This window comes from Delphinus delphis, chromosome 8 (assembly GCF_949987515.2).
Source record: "Delphinus delphis chromosome 8, mDelDel1.2, whole genome shotgun sequence".
Classification (NCBI taxonomy): domain Eukaryota; kingdom Metazoa; phylum Chordata; class Mammalia; order Artiodactyla; family Delphinidae; genus Delphinus; species Delphinus delphis.
Genome location: NC_082690.1, coordinates 68,941,667 through 68,960,661, shown reverse-complemented (window position 1 = coordinate 68,960,661; position 18,995 = coordinate 68,941,667). Strand labels below are relative to the sequence as shown.

The window sequence follows — 18,995 nt, the reverse complement described above, 5'->3', positions numbered from 1 at the left end:
ATTCAGGCAACATCCTATACCAGGATCCAGAAAGACAGCTGCACAAGTCCAGGCTGCTTTGGAAACAGGCCAGGAGGTGTGGGTGAGCATGCATCCTCATATGGGCACATGCGAGGAAGCCCTGGGATGTCAACTGACTTTGGGAAGGAAAGGAGTGCAGCGCGTGGGCCAGAATCCTCGTCTTTACATAGAGCCAGTATCATTTCATTGTCAAAAAGAACAACGGCTTTTAGGGCTGAATTCAAAAAGGCAATGCTATTTATTAATTGCCTACTATGTGCCAGACACCATGATAGTGCTGAACACAGTGCTGAACAAAGCAATGTCCCTACTCTTGTGGAGTTGACATTGCAGTGAGGGAAAACAGCTAACACACCAGCAAGCACATACCAACCATGTCAGGTGGTGATCAGTCAAAAGAAGAAAACTAAACAGGGTAAATGGAATTAAGAGTTATGGGGGTATTGTTTGATAAAATATGGTCAGAAACAGACTCTTTGACAAAAGAGACCTCTGAGCAGGAACCTGAAAGAAGTGAGGTCGTGTGGATTTTAATGGCTATCTGGGGGAAGAGCATCCTGGGCAGACGGAAGAGGAAATACACAGTCCTTGAAGCATGCATTGATGGCTTAGCTGAGGATACAGGCTCATTCAGTCTGCAGGGACATAGGCTGTGAGGACAGTAATTACCTATGTTGGATAAAAGATGCCAAATTTGAAGAATCTTGAAATGTTGACGAGGTCTTGATTACAAGAAGGTAATTGCACAAGAATGGGATTTGCAAGCTGGGGGTTAGTAACCACATGGTAGATGGATGGGAACTTTTTCCAGCCAACACCTTGGCCTCCCCAAAATGAAGGACTAGGGGACAACATCGGATATCAGCTGGGGGTCAATGGGAGGGACAGTTTTGTGTCCAAGGGGAAAAACCAAGACCAAGTAACTTGACAAAGGTTACACATTCTCTCTAAAAGTAAGCTCTGAGCTAGGCTTCTACTCAAATTCCTACTTGATTAGCTGTGATAAACAGTGATATAACAATATATGTCAAGAGCCAAAAAACTATTTGATATAGAAACTTGGGACTCTATCCCATGGAAATAATCTAAAATCTAGAAACACAATGTCCTTAAGGGCAAGGGTTTTTGTCTGTTTTGTCACAGCTATATATGCACAGCCTAGAATAGGCCTTGTACATAATAGACTTTGTAAATATTTGTTGAAAATAAGTAAATGAATGAAAAGATTTTCTTCATAAAAATTATTTATAGTATTTAACAGATTTACCTAAATATGCTACAATAGGCTATTGTTTAAGTAAACTATGATCCATTTGCTCTTTGGATTTAACTATTTTAAGAAGCATACAGATGGCTTACAAGTTTGTAAAACCAGTTAAGATCTATCCTATAAGGTAGTTAGGTCTGGAATGAAGGCTCATCATTCTCATTCTAAAGATGAGGGGATTGCAAGGCCCTACAGTGACTTATTGACATTTTTAAGCTACTTAATACATACATGATAAAAGTGCTTTGGGAGCGGTAAACATTATATATTGTCTGCTAAACAATTCTGTCATGTATTTGCAAATGATTTCCAGAGCTTTAGAAAAATAGATGTGGAAACAACGCTAGTTCCCACGCAAGAAAGCATGAGACCAAGTAATGCCAGCAAACAAGGGGGTAGGGCCAGAAATTCCAGCAGCAGTCATCCACCAATTTGGAAAACATTTATCAACTGGCCAGTGCCAAGTCTTCGTGAGGCCGTGGGAATACAGAGATGGCTGTAGCCCAGATTCCTGCCTCTTTGCAGAATCTTGTAGGCAAATAGGGATTTAACACATCAGGGCTACACGGTGTCTGAAGAACTAGAATAAAGGTATGTACCAAGTGTTTGAGAGCTCGGAGATGGGTAGGGGGCACAGATTCTAAATAGGATGAAAGTAAGACATGAGTATCAGGAAACACAGAGGACATGGCATATGAAGTGCTGTGAGATGATAAACCTGGTGTGATCCCTGGAATGACCCAGAAAGGATTTTAGGGGACCAAGTAGTCAATTTATGTCTGTCTCTCCCATACAGCTGCCCCTGGAGCTACAAGAGTTGCTAATAGAGAAAATGGTACAGACTGCAGATGTTTTAATCCTTGCTCACTGCCATTTACTGGCTCTGTGCCTTTTGTCACATTTCTAATTCACTCAGTGTTACCTTGCCTGTAACATGGAGATGACAATAGTGCCTGCCTCATGGGATGGGTCTGAGACTGACGGGAAATTAATACATTTATTTCTTTTTGTGACAAATATTTACTGAGCACCTGATACTGCACCTGACAGTGTTGTGCAGTGGTGAAAGAGACAGACAGTCCCTGTTCTTGTGAAACTTACAGCCTGGAGTGAGAGAATGAAAATTAATGAAGCAACTAGACCGGTTAGTACCTGGAGGTGACAGTCGTGGTTTCCTCCATCTGCTCATTCCCTGAGGTGTAGAGACCTTGTCAAGGTACAATTTGAATCCCATTTTTGGTGAAGCTGTTGTGTGGAGTAGGTCACAAAGCCAGTCATTGAGCCCAGCCAAACAGCTAGCACCCATAGAATTTTGTTTTTTTTTTACTGGGTATCATGTATCCACTGAAATTTTTCACTTTATATTATAGCCTCCCAATCATATTACAGTGAAGATAGAAAGAATTGAAGAAGTCTGTCTCTCCCCTCACTTGGTAGAGGCACACAGACAGCTGGTGAGTTATACCTAAGATGAGCTGTCTGCCACATCTACAGAGGGATGGAGTTTGTGATTCACTGGACACAGAAAGGTAGAAAGGGCTCTGGGCTGCTGACTCAGAAGGAGAAGATATTGATTATGTCCAGGCACTGTGCTGGGCATTTTACATAAATTATCTCATCTGATACTCCAAACAATCTTTATCATGCCTATTTTATAGATGCAAGAACTAAGGTTCAGAGAAATTAAGTGACTTCTTCACCCAGTTGGTAGAGGCAGAATTTGAGCTCGCGTCTGCAAACTCCAAAACCCATGTTTTTTTTCAGACACCCACTGTACATTCTAAATAGAAAAGCGAAGCTCGAATTGGAAAATAATGAGATACATGATCCTTTTGGAGGAGGAAGATCAGCCTAAAAATAGCGATGCTTTTTACTGTCATAATAAACTGTGTGACCACCACTGATACTGTCAAATTCTAAATGGCCACCTCTAGAAAGAGAGGAGCTAATTTACACATATACACATATACCTGTGTGTGCTGTGTGTACACACTTAAAATCTAGAAGGAAAGATACCCAAATGCTAATAATGATTATCTCTAGATTATAAGATGACTAATTTTATCTCTTCTTTATCCTCTGTATTTACCATTTTCTGTATTTTCCATCACAAAACAAGGGTGTGCTCTGTCGAGAGGAATGATGCTCAAGTCCTGATTAGGCATCTGGTCCCCAGACTCAGGGCTTGCCTCCTTGGAAGGAAACTACTTGTTGTCCTTTCTGGTATCAGGCAACAGGGACCAGGGCTATGGCAGCCTGAGGACAGACATCCAGCCCAGGCACTCACATGCCACACTGCTTCTCATTTTAAATGATAAGCAGCAATGTTAAATGATTTTAAACATCAATTAAAAAAAGAAAACTAAGCGTTGAAGAAGAGGTCTTGACACTGATTTTTAAATATGTCCTTTTGATGGTTCCTTTAGGATCACAGCTCACAGAGGCATTTTACACCGAGTGAGTTCCTGAAGGGAAGGGGCCAGCATAGCATGTCATCCATCCCCTGGTTCATTCATTTGTTCATTCGTTCGTTCATTCATTCATTCGAGAAAACGTTTACTGTGCCTTCACTGGTCTCTATGTGTTTGTCAAAGTAGATACAATGAAACACTAAAATAGAGCAAGTTTTAAAATAGAGGAAAGATTGCTCTGTCATAGCATTTAGGTCTTTACCTAAATGCCATTTTTCTTAGCAACTCACCATAACCACCATTTTAAATTCCATCTATCCATTCCAGTTGCTTTATTTTTCCCATTACCCCTATTGCCTACCCCTATTACCTAGTTATGTTGTATATTGTCTCTAATTCCCTTATACTAAATTGTAAGCTCTAAGTGTGTATTAAGTTCTGCATTTGGTTAGGTGCTTTTCCACTTTAAACTAGTTGAGGGCAGAAATGAAATACTGTTCACTACAACCAAAAATTAAGTATTTTAAATGTAACTAATGTCTATTATTTTTTTCTCATATTAATTTTCTAAAACAAAATTTAGTGTTGGAAAGTAATAAACATGAAACATGGTTTAAATTTCAAAAAAAAAATAGAGGAAAGAGTATAGTGGTTTTCACACAAACCCTTTATCTTCACCCCTTGTCCACCTGCAAACTTTAAAACTACCCAAAAGACAACTCAAAAGTTATTGTCTCAAAGAGACAGAAGACACAGAGATGGCCAACAGGCACATGAGAAGATGCTCAACATCTCTAATTATTAGACAAATGCAAATCAAAACTACAGTGAGGTATCACCTCACACCAGGCAGAATGGCCATCATCAAAAAGTCCACAAATGATAAATGCTGGAGAGGGTCTGGAGAAAAGGGAACCCTCCTACACTGTTGGTGGGAAGGTAAATTGCTGCAGTCACTATGGAGAACAGTACGCAGGTTCCTTAAAAAACTAAAATAGAGTTGCCATATGATCCAGTGATCCCGCTCCTGGGCATATATCCAGAGAAAATTCTAATTCCAAAAGATACATGCACCCCAATGTTCACAGCAGCACTTTTTACAATAGCCAAGACATGGAAGCAAACTAAGTGTCCATCAACAGATGAATGGGTAAAGAAGGTGTGGGGTGTGTGTGTTTGTGTGTGTGTGTGTGTGTGTATATATACACACATACACAATGAAATATTACTCAGCCATAAAAAATAATAAGATAGTGCCATTTGCAGCAACATGGATGGACCTAGAGATGATCATACTAAGTGAAGTAAGCCAGACAGAAAAAGACAAATATCATATGCTATCACTTATATGTGGAATCTAAAAAAATGATACAAGTGAACTTATTTACAAAACAGAAACAGACTCACAGACATAGAAAACAAACTTATGGTTACCAAAGGGGAAGGGGGGGAGGGATAAATTAGGAGTTTGGAATTAATAGATACACACTACTATATATAAAATAGATAAAAAACAAGGACCTACTGTATAGCACAAGGAACTATATTTGATATCTTATAATAACCTATAATGGAAAAGAATCTGAAAGAGAATATATATATATCTGAATCACTTTGTTGTACACCTGAAACTAATACAACACTGTAAATCAACTATGCTTCAATTTAAAAAAAGTTATCATCTCTATAAATATCCTTTCTCTTCTCCCAAATCAGCTCTCACTCCTCGCTTCCTACGATTGCTTTCTTATTTGCACACATGCCGCAATTATAACACTTAGTGTGCTGCAATAGAGTTCTTTCTATACAAGTCTCTTTATGTCACAGGTAGGAAATGATCGCATTTCGAGTAAACAGACAAGACCACCCCAATACCCAAGGAAATAAATATCTAGGCTCTCCTATAATCCATTTTGTACTCGGCCAGTACACCTAGCATGCCAGGGTTGCGAAGTTCTATTGTAGATCTTAACCTCCTAATTAACACCATGGACCAGGCCTTAATTATTCATCTCGGTATGCTCAGAGCCTAGTATGTTGCCTTTCACATAGCTGGTAATTAGTGCTTTTATTAGATCATCCCAACTAATATTTATTGAGTGTCCACCATGTGCCAGGCACAGTGCTAGTTGATAGAAATACACTAGTGAACAAAATAGATACGGTTATGCCCTACAATTTGCCGTGGCAGAGCAATATTAAACGAATAATCCTACAAGCAAGTATATAAGTTGTAATAACCACCCTTAAGGAAAAGTAGGGTGCTATAAATGATATGGAAATATTTGAATAAACAAGTAAATGAATGAAAGAAAGCACTGTGTGTTTTATATGGTAATATCCATTCACTAGAAAGGTGTACTCTACAGGAAAAGAAAGAGAATATTATGGGCTATCTCAGGACGGATTAAGAATCCCATAAGACAATCTATGTGTTCATGCACCTATGATGCATACTGGGACCTCATTTGTGTTTTGTGGTCCTATCTCATGAATGACTCATTCTGAACTTACTTACAGGCAACTAAAAATCCTCAGATTCTTTTGTTGTTGTTTGTTTGTTTAACGTGCTACCATAAATCCAAATCGCTCTTCTTGTACAGGTGCAATAGGTTATTTGGATCTAAGTAGGTAACTTTCTGTTTTCTTCCATTAGCTTTCATCTTGCTAGATTTGGTCTATCAGTTTGACCTGCCCAGATCCTGTCATGCCCAGCCCTGATATGGGAATATATGTTTCCCTTCATATCAGTGGGTGTGGCTACTTCGATGGAATGCCCATATTCAGGTTGTTGAAAAGAGTGCTGAGTGAAAATTTGGGGGAGGGCTGGGGGATGGAAATCACCCTTGAAACACATATCAAAACTATAAAAATTTCCATATCCTTTGCATTTGTAATTACACTTCTGGGAATCTCTTCTAGCAAACTAATACCAAATAAGGAAAAAAACTTCATGCAAGAAACTTTTACTCCCTTATTTATAGTAGTGAATAGTAGATTGAAAAATTCTAATATCTTGTAAGGGTCACGATTAAGCTTAGGTGAGTGTAAAAAGAGGACGTTTTCCTATAAAGTAAGAGAGAATTCCTAAGAACAGGCTTGCAATAGCAGTTTATTTTTAGAAAAGTGTGTTGAAAACTCATTTAGCGTCTTATGTGGCTCAGAACTCATTAGGAGCTAACAAATATGTATTGTTAGTGAAGAGATAATGGAAATAATTTATAAACAGGTGATTAAGAATATGGAATAGGGCTTCCCTGGTGGTGCAGTAGTTGAGAGTTTGCCTGCTGATGCAGGGGACACGGGTTCGTGCCCCGGTCCGGGAAGATCCCACATGCCATGGAGAGGCTGGGCCCGTGAGCCATGGTCACTGAGCCTGTGCGTCCGGAGCCTGTGCTCCGCAGCAGGAGAGGCCACAACAGTGAGAGGTCCGCGTACCGCAAAAAAAAAAAAAAAAAAAGATAAAAAAAAGAAAATGGAATAATTAGTTATTAAAAGATGCTCGTTTGTATGGTATTGATAAGGAATCTTAGGCAAACATTCCTCTTTATAATGAAGCTTCCTTCTTTGATTGGCAGACTATCCCCTAAACTAGTTGATGCATGCAGGCCTTAAATTAAAAATAAAATAAAGTGATGGTGTTATAAACTAGCAGCTTGAATTTTAGTACAAATACTGTGCTTAAAATTCTGTCAAACTGGAGTGCCTACTCTGTGAGGCGCACAGGGCAAGGTGCTGGGAATATAGCAGCAAACGAGACAGGCAAAAATCCCTGCCCAAAAAAAAAAAAAAAACAACAACAACAAAAAAAAATCCCTGCCCCACGGAGCTTACAGTTTAGTGGAAGGGGGCAGATGATGCTCAACAAGTCAAACAGATAGCACGTCAGATGGCAATAAAGGCAATGGAAAAAAATTAAGTGGTGGAGAGGGATAGGGAATTCAGCTCAGGGACAGAAGCGGGGGAATGAAGTTTCAAATAGGGTGATGGGGCACGCCCCCTGGGAAAGGGACTTCTGAGAAGAGACCTGAAGGAGGAGGGAGAAAGAGCTGGGCAGTTGGCTGGGCCACGAGCATTCCTGGGAGCAACTCGTTTTGAACAATACAGTTATAAAGAATTGGTGGATTACTTCTGTACAGGCAGTCCAGCTGCTGCATTCCTTGTCACTTTCAATTAACCATGAGCACACCCAGCTAGCTCATCAGACTCCCGTGTCTCTCCCTTCTGGCAGCTGGGGACAGATGCCCTAGTCTGTGCCAAAGCTGCCACGCTGGACCCGCAGCTGGAAGCAGAGAAGGCAGCCCCACCCCTTTCTCCTGGGCCTCTGCCGGGGTGGTGAGAGCTGTAACCCTTACCCTCCCAGTCCCAAGCAGCCCCAGCCCCTCCCCACTGGGTCTAAAGGGGCATTAAAGTTTGCTTTAAAGTTTCTTTTGTACCTGGTGAGTCGGTGCTCTCTGAGTAAGGGCTCTCATTTAGAAGCAAAATCACTCGCTCGCAGAGTTACTTTTAGAATTAAGAATGTAATCTTCCACCAGATTTAAAGGGTATTAGAATTTTGTTGTTGATGTCAAGTCCTCAAAGCTGTCATATTTGGAGTGAGGGTGTTAACAAAGAAATATATCTAAATATTTGTTAACTGCCATGCATATATTTTTAAAATTACATAGGTATTTGCAGCTTCTGATCATCTGTTCATGTTCCAACTGATGACTTGCTGACTGTTTGCCATCCCTGTTGATATAAGGCACCATTACAAGGAAGATGCTGTAAGCTCCTTGAGGGCAGGACTATGTCTGTTTTTCTCACCATCGTAAACCCAGTGCCTACCTTAGCGCCTGGCACATCGGAGACCCTCAGTAAATGCAGATGCATAAATGAATGACTCCAAAGATGACAGCTTTGGTACAGAGAGAAAAGACGTTTATGCTAGAGTGGAGGGGCGCAAGCATAGAGAGCACAATGTCTGAAGCAGGAGAGGTAGGCTGGGGCATGAGTAATGATTCTTCCCCCTCTAACTTTGGAGATACTGGGCACCCAGGTGAAGTGTGCATTTAATGCACAGGGCAGGGCAGGGGTGGGGAGATGAGTGTGAGAAAATCACTGGCACAGAGTCCCTTCCCTCCCATTCCCCCACACTCCACCTCCATGGATGTTGGATTACTCTGGTCAATTTACTTAGCCCCTTGGAGACTCAGTTTCATCATCTGGAAAATGGGTATAACAATCCTGACTTCCCAAGGTTGCTATGAGAACTAAGTAGGATAACGAATATAAAGCTCTTGACCTAGAGACTACTACCATAAAAAAGTCATAAGACACTCTCATTTTTTCACTTAACATGTACACATTGAGAGGCAGTATACATGGCTGGGAGCAGGGATCTGGAGCCAGACTGCCCGCGTTTGAATCCCAGATTTATTGCTTAGAGCTGAATGGTCTTAAGAAAGTTATTGAATTGCTCTGTGCCACAATTTCCTCATCTGTGAAAAACAGGATAATAATGCTTATCTCATGGTGTTACTCTGAGGATTAAATCAGTTAAAAAATGTAAACCACTTAGAACAGTATCTGGCATACAAGCATTATTGTTGTATGCTAGGCATTTTTCATGTGTGCTTCCCACTTTGATTCCTCTAGGGCTCAAACAACAGATATGTTGATGTGATGGTGGAGAAGTTCATGTTGGATGGGCTGGATCCATGTCTCATGTCAACACTGGTTCTCAAACTCGAGTGGGCATTGGATTCACCCTGAGGGCTTGCTGAAACACAGGCTGTGGGAGCCCCACCCTCAGAGCTTCTGATTCAGAAGGTCTGGGTGAGGCTTGAGATTTTCTGTTTCTAACAAGTTCCCAGATGGTGCTGATGCTGCTGGTCCAGAGACCACACTCTGAGAACCACTGTGATGTAACAAGAAAGGATGTCAGAAGCTCTAAGAGAAGAAGGAAGGATGGATGCATAAAGAGATAGGAGTTCTGGAACAATCCCAAATAGGACTGAGTTATGGGCACTAGTAGAAAGAATAATTTGTTCATTTATTCATTCAACAAACATTTACCTACTGCCCACTGTGAGCAGGGCCCTGTATTCACCAACTGGTTGCAAGGACCAAGATTTGGCCAAGAAGAGACAACAGTGAGCTGGAGAGGACTGTCAATTTACTGAATTAAAATGGCATCAAAGAAAGAAGCCATGTCCCCACTGGCCTAACTCAGGCATCATTTTGTGTGTGTGTGTTTATCAGAAGATATATAAAATTTACCATTTTAATCATTTTTAAGTGTACAGTTCATGGCATTAAGTACATTCATCTGTTGAACAGGCATCACCACCACCTATCTCCCGAACTTTTTTCATCTTCCCAAACTGAAACTCCACATCTGTTCAATAATTCTGTTTCCCCCTGCCCCACATCCCCTGTACTTTCTGTCTCTATGAATTTGACGGCGTAGCTCATATAAGTGACATCAGACAATATTTGTCGTTTTGTGCCTACTTACTTCACTTAGCTTAATATCTTCAAGGGTCATCCACGTGATAACGTGTCAGAATTTCCTTCCTTCTTAAAGATGAATAATATTCCACTGTATGTATACACCACATTTTGTTTATCCATTCATCCATCAGTAGACATTTGGGTTGCTTCTGTCTTTCAGCTCTTGTAAATAATGCTGCTATGAACACGGCTATACACTATCTGTTCAAGTCCCTCCTTTCAACTCTTCTGCGTATATACATCTAAGTATCATTTTAAAGCAGATAAATTTTGCTTGGGTGAATATTAAGATCACATTTCTCATCTCCCACCCCCCACTTTTCCCTTCTTAGAACTTTATCCCTCCCGACACTCAGGTACCCAGATCTCTCAGCTGCCCCAATCTTATAAAGCATTCACACCTCCAGGTAAATTAGAACAACAAGAACAAGAGGAATATATTTTAGTGCTTTATGGGCTGAACGTATGCATGAATCTTCCTTTCCCTATAATAACAATCTTGCTGATGCACTGTCCAAACACACCTGGCCAGGAGCTTGTTCTGTACTATAGGGAAGACATTTAGTCACTGGAATCAGACACCTGAGACAGAAGCCTGGCCTTACTATTTACTATTAAATCACTTTAGGTAAGTGATTTAATCTCTCTAGCTTCAATTTCCTGATCTATAAAATAGGGATAATAGTTCCTATCTACTTGGTTGCTGTGAGAATCAAACTAAGATAAGGTAAACTAATTAAATTAAGATAAACCAAGATAAGGTAAAGCACTTAACCAAGTGTCTGGCATATGGTAAGTACCCAACAAATATTGGTTGTATCTGGGTAACTCCTTCAGATACATGCCAAGGAAGTTCCTGACATCTAGGTCCATAGAAGCACATTACAATCATCATGGAATTAACAGTTCCACTAGGCCAGAAGTCCAGAATCTTAAACGCTGGACATTTTTTTTAAATCACAGGATTCAAAATTACAACCTGCCCACAGGGGTTAAAGATATCTTTGGATGGGGAAGATATCTTGGGTGCTCTGTGGAACCCACAAATTGTACCAGAATCCCCAGCAGTCAGCTATGGGTGTAAGTATTCTTCCTGAGTTTTTTTTTTTCTTCTTCTGAGTCTGCAAATGCCAGATAAAAATGGATTGCAGAACAATGGAAATTTGAGATGAAAAATTGGTTACAGCAGATTTGGCCGCGCCTCCTCCTAGGATCGCCCCAGTCATTTTGGGACATGTTCTGACAACTTGCCGGCCTCTTTCTAAACCTCTGAGAGGGGGTGATGTTCCTGCCACTTCCCCTGGAAGAATATTCCACGGTGAAATATGACTCACTGGCAGGGCCCTTGTCTTTGAGATTCCCTTTCTTCTCCTGACCCACTTTCGTCTTGCTGTGCCCTTTTGTACAAAGTCAAACGAGGCCTCCCCTGGAAGAGGCTGCTCTGCAAGGACTGACATTTGAAGACCATTACCACCTCTTCAACTCGGCCCTGTTCATTTAGCCAAGCAAAGCATGTTTAGTTCTTTTAATCTTCCCTCATAAATCAATCGCTTCGTTCCCTTAATAGTCCTTCTCCCGTGCTTTGAACTCCCTCCAGTCTGGCCAGCCTAAGCTCTTGTTCCGTTTACACTTGAAAATTGCCAGTCGACTGAGAAATGGCTGCACAGGAAACACATCCGTGCCTCGGCAGGGTTCTCGGAGCTCCCACCACACTGTATTGTCTGCTGCCCAAGGTACTGTGAGCCCCAGAAGAGCCCTGCCTGGTGGCCAAGCCCCAAGGCCTTAAGGTAGACGCGAGGCATTTGCTGCCTACTCCGTTACAGGTCTTTCCATGGACGTGGCTCACCCGACCAATGGTCAAGGGAATTGCATGAGAAGCCCCCTCAGATACCTGCCCCATTCCTTACCCTCAGCCTCCTCGATCCGGCCCACCTTTCACTTGGCATCAACTAGAGCGACAGGGGTCCCTGGAAAAGCCCAGAAGGGGTCTTACCTGGAAGGTCCCGGCATGGTCTTCCTCCTTATCACCCTCTCTGTTCTCTTTGAGGGCGATCAATGTGAATCCTCTGAAGTAAGAGGGAGGGGCAGCTGAAAGTGTCACTGCAGAGACAGAAGACAGCAGATGATAAGCGTAAGAATCAGCTGCCTTCCATTCGTCAAACGGATAAACGTTGAGTTCCCCAACATCCCAGACCTGTGGGTAGCGGGGGCAGCTGTCAGTGGGAAAGGCTCATTCTGTAGAGTAGTGAAATTTCACCCTCTCCACCCAGCCCCCTCTCACATTTCAGAACCTGCTAAACGTCTGAACTACAATCTCACTTAGGAATTCTTGAATCAACCAAGGCTGAGGTGAGCTCTCTCTCAGTAACCACAATTTGACAAAAATAGTCCCTGGTCAGCAACTCTGGTCTTGACAGTTATCTAATGTTACACTTCCATAGATCAGCTCAAGAGAGATCCAGCTGCTCGCAGCACAAACTCCTGTAAGATGTGGCAAAACACATTTCCTATTTCTTGTGGGTACTCAGCTAGAACACCTTCCCAGCCTCCCTTGCAGTTTGGTCTGCTGGTGCCCCAGTCCTACCGGTGGAAAGTGTGAACAGACATGATGCATGCCACTTCCTGCCTGGCCCATCCAGACTTTCTACATGATTCTCCATTCCTCCTCTCCCATCTCTGCCTGCTGAATGCAGGAGATCCAGCAGAGGACTCTGATGCCCCAGGAGAAGGACGGAGAGCCACAAGATGTAAGGAAACTGGGTTTCTGGATAACCACACAGATAATCACTCAGGGACCAGAAACATCCATGTTATACTTGGCATAAACTGGAAATAAACTTATATTGTGGGCGATTGTTTGTTACAGCAGTTGGAATTATGAACCTACTTTAAACTCTTCCTTCCCACATTGACCCAGAGAACTAGGTATTCATTGAAATCTAGCTCAGGGATCTTAGCAATGGTGTTTGCCCCTCCCTTTGTATCTACAATCCCCTGAGATGGAAATCCTTTATTGCAATTTTTGCACTGGACTGCAATTCTATTTTTACCACCCTTTTCCACTGGACTGTGAGTTAATGCTGGAGAGGAACTGGGTTTTCATTTTCTTTGTATCCCTATCACCTAGCACAGAGCCTGGCATCTAAGAGATGCTCCATTCAAGCTTCTTGAAATTCATGTAAATTGAGGTCTAAATTACTGCCTACATTAAAATGCTAAGATTCTTTAAACATAAAATTATAGACTTTTAGTGCTATCCTAAGAATTCTCCATTCCAAGCCCTCTAATTTCACAAATAGGACACAAAGACACAGAAATGTCAACAGACACGCTGAAGGTAGTAAGACCACCCAGAGGCAGGCTTTGGGTCTGGCCCCCTCCCCAGTTTAACACTCCACTCATTGCTCTACATTCCTACATATATAGGAATATCTATAGTGTGTGTATTCCGTAAGCGTCGACTGTTTTCAAAATTTAAAATTCAATTCATTGAACCTATAGTATTTATGTGATTCTGATAAGCAACCCCCTGTTAAGGAGGGGCATTTAGTCTTCTAGTTTCAGTCCTGAAAATGAAACATTCCAAAAGTCCAAAACTTAAAACCACCATCTAGGAAAATTCAGCAATGGTCCGTGAGCCACCAACACAATGACATCTTAGAGAAGCACTTGGAGACAATGACTGCACATCTCATGCTGTGGTTAGCCAGTTCATCCCACAAAAGTGAAGGTGCATTCTGATTGGTGGCTACTGATGTCTATAAAAGGTCAGATAGAAAGGAAGGAAGAAAGGATGAGAAAAAAAGCACAAAGAAGTAAAGAAGAGTAAGAAATGTGGTTGCACAGCAGTGGCAGGCAGAAATTGATGCTTATGATGTCAGGAGAAAGAACTGAGATCTCTGAGGGATAGACAGACAGCCCCACAGCAGTGGGAGGTTATCTAGGGTGGGGTGGGAGGGCTTTCAAGGCTATTCTACACAATTCTGGAGGAAGGGGAGCAGAGAACAAGAAGCAGACAGTAAAGGTGCTCTGCCCACATCACCTCAAATTCCTCTGTACCATTGTAATGTGACCCTGGTGTTGATGTGCCTTTGCTTCCAGAGGCCAGCACCTGCAGCTCGTCCCTGGTCACTGGAGTCTGTTCTGCCTACTATGAAAGGCCCAGCTACTTTGCATCAGGTGATGACCATTCCGAAGGGTACCTGACACCTTGAAATGGCCCTGCAGAATCAGAGCTCACTGGGGTCATGGGCTGGCAAGGCTTCTTCCTCCCCGTCCCAGTTCCCCACTCCCTTATTGGCCTCCCCTGGGAGCACTTCCTTAATAAGTCAGTGGCACCCAAATCCTCACCTGAGGGTTTGTTATGGGGTTAAATTGTGTCCTCCCAAAATATATGTTAAAATCCTAATCCCAGGTTCCTGGAAATGTGATCTTATTTGGAAATAGTGTCTTTGCAGATGTAATTAGTTAAGATGAGATCATATTGGGTTAAGGTAATCCTAAGTCCAAGATGGCCAGTGTCCTTAGAAGAAGAGACATGGAGACACACAGGGAAGAATGCCAGGTGATGACAGAGGCAGAGATTGGAGTGAGGCATCTGCAGGCCAGTGAACAGCAAGGATTGTCACCAGAGGCTGGGAGAGGCATGGAAGAAACTCCCTAGGAGCCTCCAGAAAGAACCAACTCTGATGACATTTTTTATTTATTTATTTTTTTTGCGGTACACGGGCCTGTCACTGTTGTGGCCTCTCCCGTTGCGGAGCACAGGCTCCAGACGCGCAGGCTCAGCGGCCATGGCTCACGGGCCCAGCCGCTCCGCGGCATGTGGGATCCTCCCAGACCGGGGCACGAACCCGTGTCCCCTGCATCGGCAGGCGGACTCAGCCACTGCGCCACCAGGGAAGCCCTCTGATGACATTTTGATTTCAGATTTTTAGCCTCTAGAACCATGAGCAAATACATTTCTGTTGTTTTAAGCCACCGGTTTGTGGTTCTATATGTGGGAGCCCTAGAAAATGAATAATACCTGCTTCTGGGGAACCCAGCATAAGACAGACAGTCAACTTCTGCTGCACAGTCACTGCCTTCAGGCTACAGCTCAAACCCCATAGACTGATAGGCCCACAGACTCTGCCTTTCTGGAGAGCTTCATCAGCCACGTTTCCATTCCCTGCCACACTGCATTTCAGTCCTGGGACTCGCTCACTGGCAGTTTCCTGAAAAGCCATATATCATTTCACCCTACAATATTTTTTATTTCCATATGCTATTCATACGCTTGGAATGTTCTACCTCCTCCATTCTTAGCAAACTTCTTTAGAAATCAGCTAAATTTTCACCTTTTCTGTGATGTTTCCTGTTTCCTCTGACTTTCCCATCAAGGTGCTCTTTTTCCCTGGACTTTGTTAAGATTAAAAATACCTATATAATGGGCCTAATAACAGCATTTACCTCAAAGTATCAGTGTAAAACATAACTAATGCACTGAAGTCCTTAAAATCATGGTTGGCAGATAATAGGCACTTATTAAATATTAGCTCTTATTCTTATCAGTAATGAGATGATCACATTAAATCATATTTTGTGTGTAAGTATTTGTTTACCTATTTGTGAGTCCTTCAAAGGCAAGAACCACATCTTAGCTCAGCACAGTGATTAGCACAGAGTTGATATGTAATTACATTTACTGAATCGTGTTCATGGACTGCTAGACTCAGGGTTGTAAAGATGTCAATTCTTCTCAAATTGATTTATAGATTTAGTGCAACTTACATTAAATTCACAGCATGATTTCTGTGATATTGACAAGCCGTTTCTAAAATTGATGTGAAAATGCAAAGGGCCAAGAATACCTAAGGCAATCTGGAAAAAGAAGGGCAAGGTTGGATGGCTTCTATTCCCAGATATCGAGACCTATGCAGCTACAGAAATTAAGCCAGTGTACCATAATAAGGAAAGAAAAATAGGCCTGAATAGTTTGAGGTCCAGATAAAGTTCCACAAATATATGTGAACTTGATTTATCATTAAGGATATACTGCAGAGCAGTGGGGGAAAGAAGATATTTTCAATGACAACTAGGAAACCGTGTAAAAAAGGTGAATCTTGGTCTTTGCCTCACATCTTTCTTTTTTTTTTTTTTTTTTTTTTTTTTGGCGGTACGTGGGCCTCTCACTGTTGTGGCCTCTCCCGTTGCGAAGCGCAGGCTCCGCATGGACGCACAGGCTCAGCGGCCATGGCTCACGGGCCTAGCCCGTGCATGTGGGATCTTCCCGGACCGGGGCACAAACCTGCGTCCCCTGCATTGGCAGGCGGACTCTCAACCACTGCACCACCAGAGAAGCCCTGGTGCTTCACATGGACTGTAGAGCTAAATGTGAAAAGTAAAACAATAAGGTTTTAGAAAGTAGCATAAGATAAAATATGAATGACCTTGGAGTAGGAAAGAGTTTTTAAACAGGACATAAAAATAAAAATACTGATGATAAAGAAGATGTGTAAATGGAATGGTATCAAAATTTTGCTTATCAAAAGACACTGCTAAGAAAAAGTAAGCCATGGTGTGGAAGGAGGTATCTGCAATCCATTTAACCAGAAATGGACTTTTATCCAAAATATATAAATTGACTTTTACCCAAAATATATAAAGAACTCTCTAAGACCAATAAGGAAAAGATAGAGAACCCAAAGAAAAAAAATAGGGAAATCACATGAACTAATACTTCACAGAAGAAGGTGCCCAAATGGCCAATAAAGATACGAAAAGGCACTGAACCTCATCTGTCAACAGGGAAATAAGAATTAAATCCACAATAAAATACTACTGCATTTCCACTAGATTGACTAACCTTAAAAGGATTCACATTATCAAATGTTGTTAACTGGAACTCTCACACACGACTGATGAACTGAATATGAGCAATTTTCCCTGGAAAACTCTTCAGCAGCATTTACTGAAGCTGAGCTTATACATACCCTATGACTCAGTGCTGCCACCCTTAAATCAACAGAAATGCAGACATATGTGCATCAAATGACACCTATCAGATGTTCATAGTAACATTATTTGTTTCCAACTGGAAACACTCAAATGTCCATCAGCAGCCATGGATATATAAATTGTGGCCAGTCATAGAATTGAATGCCTTAGAGTAATGAAAATGAACAAATTACTTCTACCTACAACAACATGGGTAAATCTCACAAATATAATCTCAAGTGAAAGAAGACAGACACAAAAAAATACAAAAAGTATGAGGACATTTATATAAAGTTCAAAACCAGGCAAAGTAATCTATGATCCTAGAGGTCAGGTCAGTGCTTACAAGTGCGGGAAAGGGGAGGCAGTGCTGATTTGGGAGGGAACGGGGTGCTTCTGGAGTTCAGGTCATGTTCTATTTCTTGATCTGGGTGCCAGTTGCATGAGTGTATTCAACAAGTGATAATTCACCAAGATGCACGATTTGTGAGCTTTTCTGTACGTAAGCTTTATTTTGATAAGAATATTAGTAAACAATGTTTCTGAATGGTAAGTATGCATCTTTTTGTATATCTGCGCAGAGCACTTAAAGGGCTACCCATAAACTCGGCTTCCTGGAATGATGCGTTCCTGTAAATTCTAGAAAGCTAAAGTTCTACTCTACCTTATTAAATACAACACAGAAGATGGAGGCTCTGGGGGCTGAACTTGTGTGGTGTTTCAAGCCATAATTATCAGTGGTGATGACTGTGTTACACAGTATAATTTGAAGGAAGAGAGGAGACCCTATCTCTCTAGAGAAGCCCATTATATGAATCTCTCCTGAAAGGAACAAATGTGCACGTGTTCTGAGTCCCAGTAATGACTGAAGATGGCTACTTGGCACTAAATAATAGAATCTTCTCCCTAATGACTCCTCCCAAGTGCCTCCCAAAAGAGGCCATTAAGAGACCCAGAAAATTCAAGAAAAAAGCTTATGAAGGATTAAAATAAAATTTAAAAAAGGTCCAGGGCTTCCCTGGTGGCGCAGTGCTTGAGAGTCCGCCTGCCGATGCAGGGGACACGGGTTCGTGCCCCGGTCCGGGAGGATCCCACATGCCGCGGGGCGGCTGGGCCCGTGAGCCATGGCCGCTGAGCCTGCGCGTCCGGAGGCTGTGCTCCGCAACGGGAGAGGCCACAACAGTGAGAGGCCCGCGTACCGCAAAAAAAAAAAAAAAAAAAAAAAGGTCCGTTTGGAGCCATCCTGCGAGCACATACAGGGAACAGGTTAAAAGCAAAGATTTCAGATTAGAATCCTAGAGCCACCACTTATTAACTGTGTGACCTCTGGTGAGTTACCTGACCTCCCCGTTTCCTCATTTTTTAAAAAATGAGGTTCACGATATTACCTTTCTATAGGAATGTAGAGATGACTAAATAAACATTTACCACAGCGCCTGGCACATATAAAGGATCCAAAATTGTAAAGGATGATGATGGTGGTGCTGGTGATGTTGAGGATGAAGACGGTGATCAAAATGATGATGATGCTAAAGATCATGATGCTTAGCTAGCTCATTAACAGACAATGAGTTTCAAAAAGCTGGCCCTTGGGGACAGTGTCTGAACCTCCAGAGAAAAACTCTAGTAGGTGCCGATGTAGGACCACTGATGGGACTGCAGCAGAGATCACTGTCTTTGGGGATGATGGTCACAGGGCCAGGTTATGGGGAGATTTGGGTAAGTCCTTATAATGAACTGAGTATTCTCGCAGTGGCTCATACCACAGACAGTGAGCCCTGTGAGGGTGTCTCAGCCCCTCGCACCCCCACATGATATAGCTT

At 42.1% G+C, this 18,995-nt stretch overlaps 1 protein-coding gene across 1 annotated transcript in view; it reads right to left on the bottom strand.

The window, feature by feature from the left end:
- SPON1 (spondin 1) overlaps nucleotides 1-18,995 on the bottom strand; it is a 276,658-nt gene that overhangs the window by 244,342 nt on the left and 13,321 nt on the right. Inside the window, exon 2 of the mRNA XM_060018539.1 lies at nucleotides 12,188-12,294. Within this exon, the coding sequence (XP_059874522.1) occupies nucleotides 12,188-12,294 (107 nt within the window). The remainder of the gene's footprint in view (nucleotides 1-12,187; nucleotides 12,295-18,995) is intronic.